This window comes from Lagenorhynchus albirostris, chromosome 5 (assembly GCF_949774975.1).
Source record: "Lagenorhynchus albirostris chromosome 5, mLagAlb1.1, whole genome shotgun sequence".
Lineage (NCBI taxonomy): Eukaryota > Metazoa > Chordata > Mammalia > Artiodactyla > Delphinidae > Lagenorhynchus > Lagenorhynchus albirostris.
Window position 1 is genome coordinate 10797093 of NC_083099.1, and position 18203 is coordinate 10815295.

An 18203-nucleotide genomic window follows, 5' to 3' on the forward strand; every position below is an offset into this window, starting at 1 on the left:
ATCGAAAAGTGATTGCTTTTAGCTTTTTGCTAAATTGGATCTACTGCAAAGTCCAGCCAGATTGTTGTTACAGAAATGGTGGCCTTCAAGGAAATTAGAGAAAAAAAGATTTGGTTGAACAGTGTCATTATCAGCTTCACCTGAGAAGGAAGTGACCCGGGGGAGATAGTGTCTCTCTGTCCTGTTGGGCTCCCTGGTATTGACAGATCCATTAGTGGTTGTAATTAGAAAAGCAAAGTTGGACTTTGAATAATTAGGTTAAAGTCACAAATGTGCTGGGCAAAATCATAGGAACTGTTGAGGGTCAGCGTGTGTTGCCTGCTGTAGAGACTTGAGTGAGATGTGAGGTCATCGTGCACAGTGCTTTCTTTCTTGTGTTGGAAGCTGGTACTTTCCCTATAATGAAGTTTGAAGTAGCAGAAACATTGCTTTGGCTCTTCTGCAGATGTCTGAAGGGCTTCGTTTCCAGGGAATAAACAGGGCTGCAGAATGTTTCTGCTAAACAAACATAGTCATAGCAAAAACACAATCTCCTTTATCCCAGGAGTGTTAAGAAATATGTGGTTTTGTGGATTATGCTTTTTCCCCTGTTTTCCTTCCTTTCTTTTTAAACTCCTGGAATAATGGTTTATTTATTTATATGGAGTTATTTTCTGAAAGAAAAAAAACCCCACTTATTGCAAAACAAAACCTTTGGACTCTCATGTTACCCAAAATACCTTTCTAGCAGTACTTTCTGTGTTTTTGTTTTTTGTTTTGCGGTATGCGGGCCTCTCACTGTCGTGGCCTCTCCCGCTGTGGAGCACAGGCTCCGGACGTGCAGGCCCAGCGGCCATGGCTCACGGGCCCAGCTGCTCCGCCGCATGTGGGATCCTCCCGGACTGGGGCACGAACCCGTGTCCCCTGCATCGGCAGGTGGACTCCCAACCACTGAGCCACCAGGGAAGCCCACTTTCTGTGTTTTGATTTTTTAAAAAGCCTCTTATTGGTAATTGAATGAGGGAAAAAAGATTTCCAAGGGACTTGAAATATAGTTATGTGGTTCTAACCTCTTTGTTCATGTCTACATTAGTATAGAAGAGGGAGGGATTTGGGATTAACATATACACACTACTATCTATAAAATAGATAACCAACAAGGACCTACTGTATGGCACAGGGAACTATACTTAATATTTTGTAATAACCTATAAGGGAAAAGAATCTGAAAAAGAATATACATATATGTATGTATGTATAACTGCATCACTTTGCTGTACACCTGAAACTAACACAACATTGTAAATCAACTGACTTCAGTTTTAAAAGAATGTGATATATAGATACAATGCAATATTATTCAGCCTTAAAAAAGAAAGAAATCCTGACGCATGCTGCAACATAGATGAACTTTGAAGAAATTATGCTAAGTGAAATAAACCAGTCACAAAAGGACAAATATATGATTTCCCTGGTATGAGGTACCTCCAGTAGTCAAATTCATAGAGACAGAAAGTAGAAAGGAAATAGAGGTGTGTGTCAGATGCCTGCGGACATGTCCTTGAAGACTTGGCTAAGTCGTGATGATGTGGGAATGAGCACACTGGTAAGCTGGTCATTGCCAGACTGGCAGTCACACCATCCCTTGGCAGTGCCACCATCAGGGATGGGAAGGGTGTGGGGCATCCATCCTCCCACGTTTATCAAATGCCCCAGCCAGACACTGTGACCTACCGGGTCTTGGCTTTGGGCCACATGGGGTTGAAAATAAAATAGGACTTACTTGCCAAATCTAAAGATCAGGAGAGTTTCTGAGGATCAAGATTTCTGACTTCTTGAAGGTAAGAATTATACGTTCTGGTACCAATGGTGCCCATTGGCAGTAACCAGGGCACCCACGTGCCCATTGGCAGTAACCAGGCTAGAAGGACAAGATGCCGCCCCTTTGGGGAGGTGGGCCCTCCGTGTTCACTGCTCATCCCCTGGCTCTGTCTCTTGCTTACTTTATCCATCTGGGCCCTGGGGCCCCAGTTCCTGGCCTTGGGATCTGTCCCAGACCTGCTTACAGGTCATAGGATGAGACCCAGCCCCTGCCAGTCTGGAGAACTGGGCTTTGCACAGCAGCAGCATGAGTGCCCGTATGGGAAGAAGACAGCTCCCCGGGCGGGAGCACGGGGATGTCCAGCCTGGACCCCGGCTTGCAGACTGATTGCTGTTAACCAAGTGTATGGAACAAGCAGTTTAGAAAGTGGAGAGAAAAGTGTGACCTTCAAATGGGTGTTGGGCCCTAATGATGACACTTCCTCAGACTGGAGGGTGACACTGGCCAAGACAGCCCCATCCGTGCCCTCATCTTCAGCGGTGACTTTTATCCTGCTGCACCAACAGCAGATTCTTTTCCTGCTTCCGTTTCCATCTCTCTACCCACCCGAACATGTGGTTGTGCCTTTTTCTCATTTTGGCTCTGGTTTGGGAGGACTCTTTCAGTTCACGTTGGAAACATTTATTGTATTCTCTTCCAATGTCACTTTGTAGTTAGAGACTTGTACCTTAGTCTCCAAATGGAAAATGATAACGTCATTGCATTTGAAAGTTGGAAGCTCCTTTTGGAATTGCCTGTCCAGGGTCTTCATTTTAAAAATGAGGGACCCAAGAGATGGGGTGGGAATTATGTGACTTGCCCAAGATTATGTAATTTGTAAACGAAATCAGGCAAATATTACAAAACAAAAATAGTGGAGAGGTCATTCTGATGGGTGGGGTGAGAAATAGACCAAGAGCCCACGATTGGTATGTTCATCCAAACAGATAAGTCATTCCCTTGTTTGTGTTCCTAGTAGTAATACTGGGGGATTGGTCACTTTGCAAGAACCAGGGTTTCTTTTTAACGTTAAGGTTCAAAAAGAAACGTGAAATTAGGCCTTTAATCGTGTTTACAGTTGGCGCTGTTTTTTTTTTTTTATTATTATAGGATCGTTGAGATTCATTTTTATTTGTTTTTTAACCAATGAAGCTCAACTTTGATAGCATGCATACTAAAAATTAAAGCTATAAAATTGCTGAGTTTTGACAGGAGATACATCTTTAGATTTCAAGATAAAAATTTTAAAGGTATTCTGTTTCATTCAGGAAGCATTTAGCTATAAAGTGGTTGATTAATATTTTTAGTGCACTGATTTGGAGCATGGAGGTGAAGGGCTGTGGACGGGGATGGGGAGGGTTTAATGTCCCAGCACCGAATTGTCATCAACGGCTGCAGCGGACCAGTCTGTCCGCCACTCCCAGCACCACTGAACTCCGCTGTGGCGGAGCTTCATCGATTACGCACGCCTCCTTACACATGTAAGGATCCCGTGTGATCCTCACAACCACTCTCTGATGGAAGACAGGCCCACGTTGTCATCTCCGTTTTATACGCGGAAACTGACCGTTCACAGGCCCAGGATCGATGCCAGGGAGGAGCACAGAGCTGATCCTAGAATCCCAAGTCTTCTAAACACATTAATTGCTTTTATTCATTTTTTAAATTATAGGATCATGCATAAGAGGAAAGAAACATACAAATTATCAAAATCTTGGCACAGGTTTATTTTACCGTAGCAGAAAGAGTCTGAAATACTAGAAACATTTACAAAATACCGACCCGTAGAGACTGACTTTGAGGTCACAGATGCCCTTTATGTACAGTTTTATCAAAGAAGAGGGGATCTTTGTGCCGTGTGGTATTTTTAGGTCTGATGGATATTATAAAATTACCCCCCAGAAGGGCTTACACTCCTACCAAAATTTCATGCAGTTTTTTAAATAAAACAACAGCGTCTGTGACACACACGCTTCTGTTGCTTCGTCATCTCCTGACAGCGCAGGAGACCTGCCCCTGGTTCCCCTGGCGCAGCCTACATACAGGCCCACTCCTGTCATTCGCAGGGCTCCGGACAAGAGGGCAAGAGATGTTGGGCTGGGCCGGCACTGGGGTGAGGCAAGTGAGGCAACGTCTTTTAAAAAGAGGAGATCAGTAACAGGGTTGTGCCAAGCTTGAGGCAAAAGAAAAATCAATAATACAGATGCTGTCCTTAGTAAAATTTTTGATAGTTTGTTCATTATGGACTTTCGGCATTCATGTTCACTTTTTAACCTATTTTATTTAATGTTGATTCATACTGGTTACTGAGTTTTTGATGCTCCTTAAATGTTGCCCCTGCAGCAGTGTCTCCCCACTCGCCTCCCCCTAGTCTCTGTGCCGCCTTGGGCCTGGGGGTGCACACAGACTGGGGGAGAAGCCTGTGCAGACCCCCGCAGTGGGCCTGGGGCTGCCATGGCAGGGACGGCCAGGGTCCTGGCTGTGTGGAGTTGGGGTGCAGGTCACAGGTGGGTGTGTGGCCTTAGATCCTCTAGAGGAAACCTCTAGAAGGTAGTTCTCAGCCTCTTAATCTCCTCGAGGGCTTGTGAAGCCATAGATGGCTCTGATTCCGATTCAGTAGGTCTGGGGTGGCGCCCAAGGGTCTCCATTTCCAAGGATTTTGGGTGTTGCCTCTGCTGCTGGACGGTGGGGCAGGCTTGGAGAGGCTGCCCCTCTGGCCCACCGGGTTGCTGTGCCTAGGAGTGTGGACGGGCTCAGCGATCTTTCCAGACTTACCTTCAAGATTTCTTTCTATCTGGCGGCATATGTAGGACGTACTCTTCAAGGCAAAGATTGCATGCTCTCTAGCTTTCCTGACCAGCCTTATCTCTGTCACTGTTATTCATGGCGATTTCTCCAGGATGCTGGACACTTGCTTTAGAATGAATCATTGCTGTAGATTTTTCTTCCTTGTAAATTTCTTGCCTGATGTATGGAAGTGAGGGCTACAGTGGCTGATGTTAAGAATATTCTTAAGTACCCCTAGATTTTGTTTTTAAGTTTGTTTTAAAGTAACACAGTGTTTTTAAAAATACATTAAAATTTAAAATATTTTTCACATGTAAAGAAGAAAATTAAAATGTCTCATGAACCCTCCACCCAAATGATTACTGTATTGATGGTAATAGTATTGAAAGTACAAAATAAAGTAAAAACTACCTTCTCATCCTCACCTCTCTACTCCAGTCTCTCCAATATTGATGTTTTTGTTATTTCTTCCAGAAAAAAATTTTATTCATGTCTATCTATCCTTCGAATTTTTTTATACTAAAGTATCCTACGATAAACACTGTTAGACACCTTGTCTCTTAACTTAGTCATGGGTCTTGGGCACATTTTCATCCTCATGTAACACATATTAATGGTTCAGAGGATTCATCATTGGGGTGTCCCAATGTTGAGCTAGTCCTCCGGAGAAGAACTCCTTGGTTCTAGGTTTTTGCTGTTGTGATGACCCTGTAGTGAATAACTTTGCCCATATATCTTGAGAAACATTTAGGAGTCCAGCCACAGGCATAAAACTCAGTGGTGAGGTTGCTGGACAAAGTGCAAATGCACTTTTAGGATTGACGGAAAATACCACACGGCCCTCCAGAAAGGTTCACCACTGTCAGCCGCCATGAGCATGACTGTTTCTCCAACATTCTTGCCCACAATGGAGATCACAGAAGTAAAAGGAGAAAAAAAACAATACAATTAGCAATAAAATATAAAATAACTAGGAATAAACTTCACAAGTGTGCAGTATCTATGTGAAGAAAATTTTAATATGCACCCAGGGGACCCCTAAAGAGTCTTGAATAAACAAAAATCATGCAATGTTCTTGGATGGAAACTTGCAGCGTGATGAAAATATCCATTCTCGGGAGGTTGATGTTGTTAACTTTCTGTAAAATATTGTTTGGCTTCAATTTCCAATTCCTGTGGATTAAAAATATAATCAAATAGTGTGAGGGGGAGCAATAAATTAGGAGTTTGGGATTAACATATCCACACTACTATATATAAAATAGATAACCAACAAGGACCTACTGTACAGCACAGGGAACTGTATTCAATATCTTGTAATAACCTATAATGGAAAAGAATCTAAAGAAAAACAGACATATATAGATATGTATAACTGAATCACTTTGCTGTACACCTAAAACTAACACAACATCGGAAATTAACTATACTTCAATTTAAAAAATGGTTAAAAAGAAAAAAATCCATTCTCTCTCACCAGCTGTAATTTGAACATGATCCGATAAAAGTATCAACAAGATTTTTTTTTTTGAGGGACAATTTGATGACCTGATTTTAAAGACCATTTGGAAAAACAAATAATTGAGAAGAAACAGAAAGATTCAGAAAATAAACAGGAAGATAGGAAGATTCAGGAAATAACCTGACCAGAGTTTAAAACATAATATGAAACTAAAATTGTTAGAATAGTTTAATAGATCATAGTCATAGACTTAAATATACTTAAGAATATAATATATGATAAAGGTGACATCTCAAATCAATGCGGAAAAATGGATAAACTGGGGGTGGGTGCGAAAAGTTGAATTCATATTGCATAAATTCCAAATGGAGCAAAGATTTACATGCAAAAACTGAAATATTACTACAGGAAATCACAAGAGAATTGTTTTATATTCTGGGTCTCTCTGCTATGACATAAAACTCAGAAGCCATTGAAGGCAAGATTGATAAATTCAACTTTATTAAAAAAAATTCTTCATGGCAAAACCCGTGTCATGCAAAGTCAAAAGACAATAATTTGGGAAAGATATTTGCAACTGTTATTACAAATAAGAAATGAATTTCCTAATATATAAAGAGCTCCTACAAATCAATAGACAAAAGACCAATAACCCAGTAGGAAACTAGGCAAAGATTTTGAACAGTTAACAGAAAAGGCAACATAAATAGCATTTAAACATGAGATGTTTAATAAGAAAAAGTACAAATTACATAATGAGAAGTATAAATTACCACCTCACAGGGATCATATTTTTTGTTGTGAGATTAGCCAGGGCGTGGGAAAAGAAATAACCTTTGTACCTCACTGATAAAGGAAAGCCCTTACTGCACTGTGGAGGAGATTTGGCAGTCTCTAAAAAAATTACAATGCATTTATTTTGAGCCCAGCAATTCCACACCTAGGAATTAACTTTTTTAGGTATACCGTACATGAATGCACGTGAAATCATGTAGGAGTGATGTTTTCCATTGCAGTATTACTTATGAAAGCAAAAGTTTGGATAATCTGTGGTACCTCACACAGTGGAACACTTGTGCAGCTGTAAAAAGAATGAGGAAGAGCTCTGTGTACTGCCATGGAATGATCTCCAAGAAAAGGATACTGTTCATTGATAAAAATGGATAAAAAGCTGGGTTGTAACATTATCCTACCATTTGTGTAAAAAAAGTGAGATAGATATATAAACTTATTTGTGCACAGATTCAGCGATTATTAACATATATACAAAAGAAAATGGATAATACTGGTTGCCTCTAGGGAAAGAGCCTGAGGGGCGGGGATTGGGCTGGAAGACTTGTCACTTGAATCTGTTGACTTCTGATATCTTGTCTGCCCTTCTCAAAAAGGTTTTTTTAAACCCCAATTTTAAAATAATTCAATAGGGAGAAAACATTTGTTTTGTTTTGCATAGTTCTAATGTTGAGTTAATTTGAGTGTCCTTTCAAGTATTGATTACCCTTTTATGCTTTTCAGGAAATTGCCTGTTCGTATATTCTGCCCATTTTTCTTGTTTTTGTTCTTGCTTCTGTTTTTTGCCTGTTAAGGAAATTACCCTTTTGTCTTAAGTGGCACAGAAATGTTGTTCCAGTCTGTCTTTGGACTTTGTTTTGCTGCTGCTTTTTGCCACCCGGCAGTTTTACGTTTGTGTGCAGTTGTCATCGTCTTGTGATCCTCCTTCTTCATTTCTTTCTTTTTTATTTTCTGAGGGGGTGGAAGTGACTTTTCCAGTGTGATCTCTGAGAAACTTGCTCTAATTTTTTTTTTTTTTTTTTTTTTTTTTTTTGCGGTACGCGGACCTCTCACCGTTGTGGCCTCTCCCGTTGCGGAGCATAGGCTCCGGATGCGCAGGCTCAGTGGCCATGGCTCACGGGCCCAGCCGCTCCGCGGCATGTGGGATCCTCCCGGACCGGGGCATGAACCCGTGTCCCCTGCATCGGCAGGCGGACTCTCAACCACTGCGCCACCAGGGAAGCCCTGGCTCTAATTTTAAGCCATCCAGTCACCAGTACTTACAGATGAGTTGGAAATTAAGCAGCAGTTTTGTAGGTCCCCTTGAAGACAGTAGTTAAGATGGGAATAGACTCAGGTGACTGAGAGGCAACCTGGAGATTTTCTGCTGAGCTGAGGGGAGAGGGATGTGGATGTGTGGGGTGGCCGGTCTGGGTGGGTCTCTGATGAGCCTCCCCTCTCTCCACTCCCAGCCGAGCTCCCACGGGCCTCGGCCGTGAGGCTGACCTCCCTCCGTGACCTGCCCGCCCAGCTGCTGGAGCTGTACCAGCAGGGCTTCTCGCTGGTGGCCCTGCACCCCTTCGTGCAGCCAACCCATGAACGGGAGAAGACGCCCCTCGAGAACATCTTCAGGGCCATCCTGATCAAGAAAGCCGACAGGTAAGGCCTCTGAGGGTGGGCGGTTACCTTAGCATCATGAGGGGCCTCATGTGTGTTGAATGAAGAAGGGAGGGGAAAGGAATAGGGTTTGTGGATGTGTGTGTGTGGAGTTTGCATCTGTTCCCAGGGCCTCTGCCCTCTGACAGGTAAGGCCAAACATTAGACAACTAAAGAGTTTCATAGCGTCTTGCAACTGTCCACACCAGACGGCCTAAGTAGAGAGTCCACGTTACATCCTTTCCTCCTTCAATTTACTACATTACACTCAGCTAGAAAACTGTCTCCTTGAGGAGCTGTACTCCCAGAAGAGAGCAGCTAGTGAAAGTATACTACTATTAATCTGCAAAGCATGGCTGGAAGACACACTAATTTTGGTTAGAGGCTGTGTACAAACTTCATAATCTTCCCCCAAACTCCAGAAATACTTGAATATTTTGAACCCATCATACTTTCTGTCAATCACTAGGGAGGAAAAACAAAATTCACTTGAATCAAGTCCTGTAATTGATTTGGTCTTGATTTTGATTTTCAAGGCTTGGATGATGTTTTTCAATGTGGCTTTCCCAAGAATGCTTATTCTTATATTTTTATTGGGTCTAATTAGGAAAAGAGAGGTAGAGATTGGTTTTTCGAAAAGAGCAATATTAATTTTAAATGCTTTTTAAAAAAATGATGAAGGGGCGCAGAGGGATAAACTAGGACCTTGGGATTAACATATACATACTACTATATATCAGTATAATATGGATAACCAACAAGGACCTACTTACCGTATAGCACAGGGAACTAAATGTTTTGTAATAACCTATAAGGGAAAAGAATCTGTAAGAGAATATATATATATATATGTATGTATATAAATCTGAATCACTTTGCTGTACACCTGAAACTAATACAACATTGTAAATCAACTATACAATAAAAATAAATGAATGAATGAATGAATAAATAAAAACAATGAAGGTGGGATAGAAAGCACATTATGTTTCTGCTGCTCTTGTAAAAATAAAAATTGAAAGCCTGGCAAAGGAAATCAGATCTATCTTTTGGCCAGTTATCGTGGGAGAAATGACAACATGTGCTATATTTTAAAAAGAGAGTAGAGGGGCTTCCCTGGTGGCACAGTGGTTGAGAGTCTGCCTGTCGATGCAGGGGACGCGGGTTCGTGCCCCGGTCTGGGAAGATCCCACATGCCGCGGAGCGGCTGGGCCCGTGAGCCATGGCCGCTGAGCCTGCGCGTCCGGAGCCTGTGCTCCGCAGCGGGAGAGGCCACAACAGTGAGAGGCCCGCGTACCGCAAAAAAAAAAAAAAAAAAGAAGAAGGAAGCATGGAGGGTTTTCATGAAAGGGAAGATGCCATTGTCCTTGAGTTTGAGTTCACTCTATCCAGAGTGTCTGGACCACCTGCCTGGATGACGTTAATGAACATTCCAGCTCCTTAATAAGCATATACAGAGGAAGAACTGCTTGGATAACTTGGTGCCAGATCTTTGAAACGGGCCCCACCCTTTTAAAGGAAGTTGCAAAAGCTTGGTAATTTGCCAAGTATGGTAATGAGAATGGTAATTTGCCATTCTCGTGACAAAAATGACCAACAGAATTTCCCCCACTTCTGTTTAGTATTGCATTATACAATTTTAAAGTTCAGGCATTTTCTCCCCTAGCAAATGCAATAACTGTATGTTTTTGCATCATGAGGAAGAGACCCCATGCTATGAAAAATAAACAAACAAAACCCAGCAGAACATTTTCTGTATCAGTAGGGAGTTGTGTGTTTGTTTTTTTTTAAGTATTGATTTTAATCTAATGTTCATAAGGCAGCCTTTAGAAGCTCACTACCTGGTCTTTTAATTTATTTTTGGCTGCGTTGGGTCTTCGTTGCCGCACACAGGCTTTCTCTAGTTGCAGCGAGCGGGGACTACTCTTCGTTGTGGTGCACGGGCTTCCCATTGCAGTGGCTTCTCTTTGTTGCGGAGCACCGGCTCTACGCACCCGGGCTTCAGGAGTTGTGGATCGTGGGCTCTAGAGCGCAGGCTCAGTAGTTGTGGCGCACAGGCTTAGTTGCTCCACGGCATGTGGGATCTTCCTGGACCAGGGCTTGAACCCATGTCCCCTGCATTGGCAGGTGAATTCTTAACCACTGCACCACCAGGGAAGTCCAGTAGGGTTTAAGTAGTAAAAAATGAAACAAAGGAAATCTTGTGTGATTAATTTTTAATATGAGCAGTTGATGGTATTTTTTACCAAGTCTGCCAAAGTTCTGACAGCTATAGATGCTGATAAATGAAATGATTAGCTCTCAAAGAGGAGGTAAATGCCTTGGTTAATATTGTCCAAGTAGACAATATTGAAAGACCTGTACATAAACTGTTTAGATTACTATCAGTTTAAATCAAGTTCATTAGCAATAATCATCATGGAATGACTACTTGAAACTTGGATATCAACCTTAATGTGTTTGAAAGGTGAACGTAAAGTTTGTAGCAAATAATTAGCCTTTGGGGTCTGCAGTAAGAGCAGAAAAAAAAAAACCCAGAACCATACAAGCTTGCATTCACTCACTGACTCATTGAGTCATTTGCAGACATTAAGCTTGTGCTCTTCGTAAGGTATCGTGCTAGGGACTCTACTTGGTGGGAAGGGAGAGGGTGCAGGTGCAAGATTCAACTGCCCGTGGAACCTGCCTTCCAGGTACCTGCAGTTTACCTGAGAAAATAAGACATCCCTCACGCCATGGGAGTTTGGAAAAAGGAGAAGTCACCTCCTGCTGGAAAGAAAAACTAGGGAAATGTTTCAGGAGGAAACATTTCTTTCGGCTAGGCGTAGGAGTAATATGTCTGAAGTGAGAAGAGTTTATTCAAGTCTCACAATGAAATGTTTTCTAGTGAATTTTGAGTAATTTGAGAGCATCATGGACAGTCTAACTGTATCATCAGTTATTCCCAAAGCACAGTGCAGTAATGTTCCTCTGAAGGCCTCACTTCAATCCATGAAAAATTGCCCGATCCTTTCTTCTGAAAATTTTGATAACTGCCATTCCGTTTTAAGATGGCAGGCCAAACCACACATCTGAGTCAGTTTTTCTTGATCCTCAGTGTGTTCAGTTGAGTCAGTCAGTGGCTTTGAAAACTGACTCAAGAATGAATAGCCGAATATGAGATATTTGGTAAGTAAAAGGGCGATTGTACTTCCTTCTCTCAGGTCTTTCTTAGGAACACAGAGTGATTTGCAACAGACAATGTAGTTGCATTCACCCTGATTTCTAAGTACATTTAAGTTGTGCTTCATTTTCTTCGGGCAGTTTTCCTTAGAACGAGTTGCCAAAGATCTTAAAACTTGATGGCTAAGAGAAGTCAGTTATTAAAATGTCACTCTGATGTTTCATGAGTGTGGGTTTAATTCTAGGTCGCTTTATGGTTGTAGCCGTAAGTACAGAAATGCATTGTGCTGCTCTATTTTTCAGCTGTTACAAACTGTCGTTGTTCACACACAGAGCTAGTTCAGGGTGTCATTGATGTGTTTTTTCATCACTAATGGGTTGAAGCCATTTGGGTCCAGGTCCTCTGGAATAATGCCTTATATGGAACAGGGAACCAGGACATTTGTGCCCTCTGTCGACATTCATCAGGTGCCTTTTGGCTTAGGGTCAGGGAGTGGGGCACACAGAGGACCTGCAGCTAATGCAGGGGGTGGGATTCTGAAACCCTGGTGGAGGGTGAAAAACGCGTATAATCAAAGCTGCCCTTGAAAATCTCTTTAATTGCCCGTGAAATGTAATCCTGTAGCATCTCTCTACCCTATGATGCAGGCTTTCCTTCAGGACTAGATCAGATTGGTGTTTCCAACAATGAGCCCCGTGGGGAATAAGTCGGTTTGGGTTTAGTGTGAGTGTTCATTGGAATCACACCTATGGTGGTGAGATGCTTGCATCCAGAGAGGCGTCTGTGGGAACTAAGATAGAGAGAAGAGGATCTCCCCCCTCCCCCCGCCCCGCCCGCCGCTGTCTCACATCCATTCTGGAACACATCTGCCTGAGACTAGAATAACTAGCACCGTTTTAAGTGGGAAACGTTTCCGCCCTTTCAGTTAGATTTTTCTAAGGTAAATGAGCAAAGATCACTCTAAAGAGCTCCCAGCTCTCAGGAAACTTATCTGCTAGGAAGATGTAAAGTCTGTATGCAAATTATGTGAATGCCCAGCTTCATCTATGGGTCTTGGTTTTTGTCTCTCACCTGGAATGTGTTAATGGGGGCTTCAGAAAAGGAGGCTCTGTGACTCTCATGTGCTCTGGGTCTGGACTGATGGGTAGATTTGAACAGGGGCACCAGGGGTGGGAAGGGCCTCCCAGGCAGGGGGACCGGCCCAGGGGAGCCTGGAACCTGGAAAAGCAGACCACGGATGATGTGGGGTGACTGGAGCGTGAGGCCCAGAGGGAAACGGGGAGAAAAGGCATGAGAAGGGTGAGGGCCTGGGTCACGAGGCCTCTGATGGCTGGGCTAAGGAGTTTGAACTTTATCCTGAAGTCAGTGGGGAACCACTGCAATATTTTTGTTTTGTTTTAGAGGAAAAACCACTGGAAGTGCTGAGTTTCCAAAAGCCTAAGAGGGGAAGAAAACGGAAGCTGAGAAAACATGGCACCTGTCATGGTGGGAGGTGATGGGTAGCTAAAGTCGGTTGTAGTGAGAAGGTGAGGGTATGTGTCCCATAGGAGGAAATATTGGATTTAATGTGTAGCTAGAAAGAGACAGCATGAAGGAAGAGGGAGAATCGAAGTCTAAGTGAGCTTTGGACTCCGAGGGCCTGGGAGGGGTAACTGGAGGGGACAGGGGTGGGGAGGGGAGGGGATGTGTCTGGGTGGGGTTTTCCCAGGCACAGACCCCAGAGGAGGCTTCACATGCAAGTGATTATTAAGGAAGTGCTCCCAGGAGGAATCAGGATCAGGGTCGTGGGGCAGGGAAGGGGAGGTAGCCAGCAAGGGTGGCTGGTCCCCTGGGGAGCAGTGAGTCCACCCTGAGGCTGGGGATCTGGTTCTCATACTCCTGCATCCAGGAGCTGTTGGCCGTGAGCTTCCCCGCACACTTCCAGGTCTGGGGCACATCCAGGTGAAGCAGCTCCAATAGCCAAAGATGACTGCAAATCACGCAGAAGCTGGGGGGACACACAGAACCGGGAGGGGGGATGGGAGGGACCTGGGTGGAAAATGGAAAGCATCCACCACAGGAGGAGATGAATGGCATCAGTTTGGTCGCATCGTGTTTCGGCCGTTGCTGGTGGCACGTGCCCCTGGGAGGTGTCCCCCAGAGAGCCGGGAGCCAGGAGAGAAGGCCGAGCTGGGGGAGGCTGTGGAAAGCCATGTGAGGCCGGGGTGAGCCCATGAGGACCAGCACGCTTCTGTGCTGCTGACCGAGCCCCAGCTGCTGTGGTCCTTTTTCTGTACCAGATGCTTCCAGTGATCCTTAGGAGGGATGCAGTGGCCTGCTGAGAGCTGCGCTGAGTTGCTGTCTTCCAAACGGACCATATGCTTGGAGCCTGAGAAGGTTTTCCTCTCCGACTGCACCAGCAAGCTGTTCTCACAAGTGCTTACGAGCAGCACAGAGGCTTAACTGAGTCAACTGGCTGATCAGTGTCAAGTGATGCAGAGACAGACAATTCTGTTGGCTTTTTGCTGTTTTATTTCTAGGAAAGCAAATCTCAGAGTGTTCAGCTTTCCCCCGTGTTTCCCTTCTTAGGGTAGGATTCTGAAACCTTGACGACTCTACCTTTGTCCTAAGACAGGGGCTTACGACGCAGATGCCTACAGGGGCCAGGCTCCTTGAGTGAGGACTCTCGGGTACTGGAGAGCCCATGCCTACCTATCTCTGCTCCGTTGTTGCCAAGTGTTGCCAGATCTTGTACTTTTTTTAAGAAAAGCCAGAAATCTGGATTTTTATGTGAAAACTTCTCTTTTTTTAACCGTTGCCTCGCTTTTTCAAAATAACATTGTGTATCCCTGACCCACCCTACTGGCTGCCATCTTGTAACCTTTAAGATTTCTGTGTGGTGCTTGCTTTGGGGGAGTTCATCACCCACCCTGTTCTCCTTTCACACACGGCAATCATCAGACTTCTGACTCTCTTGTCACTGTTTTCCGTATGTCTGCCCACCTCCCCTCCCCCTTGCTAAATCTTCTTTCGTCTTTGGATTCCCATTACTTACTTAGAGTGCCAGGTGCTGAGTAGTGGATCAATAGAATTTTCCCGAATTGAGTGGAATAAAACCGTGCCGTGGAATTTTGCTACCATCTTCCACTAAACGACCATAAATCCATTGAAAGATGGATTTGTCTTTGGTTTACATATCTAACCAGTACCAAAAGTGCATCTTGTTAATGTAGCCACACAGCAGCATGGACCCCAAGTAATGGAACACACACACACACACACACACACACACACACACACACACACACACACACACACACACACAAGATCCTTTCATTGCCAAATAGCAGTGATTTGCCACAAGAGTAACATACATTATTTTTCGCTCTTTTTTTTTTTTTCCTTTTTAAAAACCATCCAAAGGATGGCCTTCAAAGGAAGGGAAATCTTTGTGGACCTTAAGTGGAGTACAAATGCATTACGTTGCTGTATGATCAGGCCAATAAAGATGGCTGTTCTCTCGCTCTCTGTACATCCCCTGCTTGACCAGTACCTGCTTGACCAGTACCTGCTTCACCTATACCCTAATCACAGGAGTGACCTTCTTAAGTACTTGCCCCAGACCCCAGCTAGTGGTGGTTCTTATCAAGGGACAATAAGGGGGTGCCCCTCTGCTGGTTTCCCTGGTAACTGATGAGGCAGCCTGATGTAATCCCCCTATAACTGGTAACCTCCCCTCTCACTGAGCATGAAGCCTGCCTTCAGGTTATGTCTGCCTTTGGCCATGCAAGGTAGGGTGTCCCTCCAAGATCTTGCTTCAGACGTGTAAGCTCCCCCATCCATGAAACCACTGATGTCTCTGTTGGTGACTCAGGGCTCTTTCTTCGGTCTTAAGATCTTAAAGCCGGGCAAGTGCAGGCCTTGTAGGCCTGCGGGATGCAGCCCAACGATTGGCTTTTTTTTTTATAGCCCACGAGATAACATGAACCTTTTCTCTGGCATTTGAAAAGGGCAGAATTGGGAAAGTACAAAATTATATTGGAACTGAACAGAAAATTCTTTTAAAAATTATAGTCGAAAGTGTCCTCTTTAAGAGGCCTTGTGTCTCTTCATGTCTAATTTCTACCAATTACTTTGACTCTTGGGAGAATTATGGGGCTTCTAGAAAGAGGTTTCATAATTAAATGAAATACACAGGGGCTGGGGGCACCTTCTGGGATGTGCCCTAGAAAACGCTCACACACGAGGCTGGGCTTCAGCCTGGGGCATGTGATTGTTGGAATCACACGTTGGGAGGAAAAGTAACGCTGGGCCTAGCGGTGATTGACACGTGTTACTGTGGTGGAAAAACCACAGCAGCTGGTTTATTCCCAGAGAGCAGAAACTGAGGAAGGGGGACTCAAAGTGCTTTTCTTAAATCAGGCGGGGAATAAAGGTGTTTGTTTAGCGAGGAGCTTGTTGTTTGGGGTTCGGATTTGGGAAGGGCCCCGCTCTTTGCCCACGGCTGCCCCTAGCTGCTGGCGTGGGAGCATCCTTCTTCAGGTTTCTCAAGCTTCCCGAGGTGTCGGGAGAACTTGATTAGCTCTCCAGGGCTGCCGCCCGCCCCCTGCAGAGCTGTCCAGCCTCACTGAAGATTACCTTAATGTATCCCTATTTTCCAGGTCTCACTCTTGAGTGACACTCTTTTCTGGCGTGTTGAAGTTTCAGGATTCGCTGTTAATTATTGTGTTTGCACTTTCTAATCTAATATGCCGGTGTAAAGCCACATTCTCTTGGGGAAAGAGAGTTTTTTCCCATCCACACCCCTAAATGGCTTGCCTACCTATTCTTCTGTCTCTCCGAGTGTCGGTCTTTATCCCAGTGGAGAGAACAGGAAAGCCATGCGTGGTTCGTGTGAGACCTCATTTCCCTCCCCTGTTTGATAGCTGTCCTCGATTGCCTATGTCTTTCCCCACATTTTATACTTTATTTATTTTTTTGCCTCCTCTGAGAGAGAGAATTAACATGCTAGTGATTTTCAGTCTTTCTCAGAAGTCATTTGGAATGGCAGAGAACAGCAAGCACATATCCAAAACGCAGCAGCACAAACACTACAGTTCTTTGAAATTTCCTCTTGATCTTAAAACCTGCGCAAATACTACGGTACCATGACATGTCTGTATTTGTTTTAAAATAAAGTAAATAATAGCCCTCTCCTCCCACAATCTTCAAATTAAAATGGACTCTAGAAAGGTTTATTATGTGACATTGCAGGTGTGTTATAGGGACACTTACTGTTAGGAGGGCCATGTGCACACAATATAGGTCATTTGGTTACGTACAATTTTATTTGTTAGATTTTTGTATTTGCACGCCTATTCCATATTAGATTTAGGAACTCACATTGTCTTCCTGGCAAAGTCTTTTTTGTCTTTACTCTTCTTTGTCAATCAGAGGTAACTTAGATTGTGTCCGTTTCTCAAGCTAAGAAAGATGCAGTGGGCATGACCAGTGTTGGAGCCTGGAAACGACTAGTACTCATTCAATTTTGCATTTTTAGCTATGAATGCAGCGGCAGGTGAGAAATAACTTCCAGATCCATATAAGTACATTGTTAGTGATTGCAGCATTCTTGAGATCTTGATGTAATGATTATCTCTATGATCTATCTAGCTGTTTTCTATAATTTTTTAAATGGTTGAGAGATGGAACCATTTTACAAAGAGGTAAATGCTGTAATGTGATTTAGTGGAGTACATCATTTCATTTGCTTCCTATTCGGCGACCACAGGATGGAACTTAAAATGGCTACAAAGACTTTAAAAACCAAATTAGTAACTCCTATTCATACAACACCTGAGGGCCTGAGAGCACTTTTGCTTCATTTCTGTGTGTGTTCAGTGTTATAATTTTGTCTCACTATGTCCTCATGATGGTTGATTTTTGCCGTTAATATTTGTTGAAAACATTATTATGCATTCAGCCGAGGGTTTAGACTTCCTCTATTTTATAGCTAAAAGGTACTATTATCTTCTGTTATTCCTTGCTTCCATTTTATTTCCTAAGAAAATTAGACTGAAGTAGTTACTAATGACTTCTCAGTACTGAAGTGTGGGGCAGGTGAGTGGGAGGGTGTGGTGGGGATGGGACTTACGTTCCATCTTAAGGCTCATGGCTCAGAAATACACCATCTTTCAGCTCAGGGGCCCGGAGCTTATGGAAGGGTCCTCAGAGAATTCCCACAATCCTCTGGGCTTCGCAGTATCAAGGGTCCCCATAGCAAGGCTATGGGACCACAGGCCTGGTTACCCCTAAGCTGGTTTCAGGACATAGGGCTGCCACTGCAAACCAGCTGGCGCCCCCCAAATGGCTCCATTCAGCAGGCTAGCTGGGCCTTGTCAGTTTCTGCACTGAACAGTTGTATGCAAATGATGGTTCTAAGGCCATTCGTGTACTATTTCCCTCTGTTCCCTAAAATCAAAAGCAAAATGTACTAGGTGTCTGTGTCTTCTAAGGTAGTGACCCTTGTAAGAGAGAATGAGGTGAGCACAATCTGTGCTCTGGGG

At 43.8% G+C, this 18203-nt stretch overlaps 1 protein-coding gene across 1 annotated transcript in view; it reads left to right on the forward strand.

Annotated features, from left to right (window-relative positions):
* RFTN1 (raftlin, lipid raft linker 1) overlaps positions 1-18203 on the forward strand; it is a 205404-nt gene that overhangs the window by 70023 nt on the left and 117178 nt on the right. Inside the window, exon 3 of the mRNA XM_060149554.1 lies at positions 8333-8519. Within this exon, the coding sequence (XP_060005537.1) occupies positions 8333-8519 (187 nt within the window). The remainder of the gene's footprint in view (positions 1-8332; positions 8520-18203) is intronic.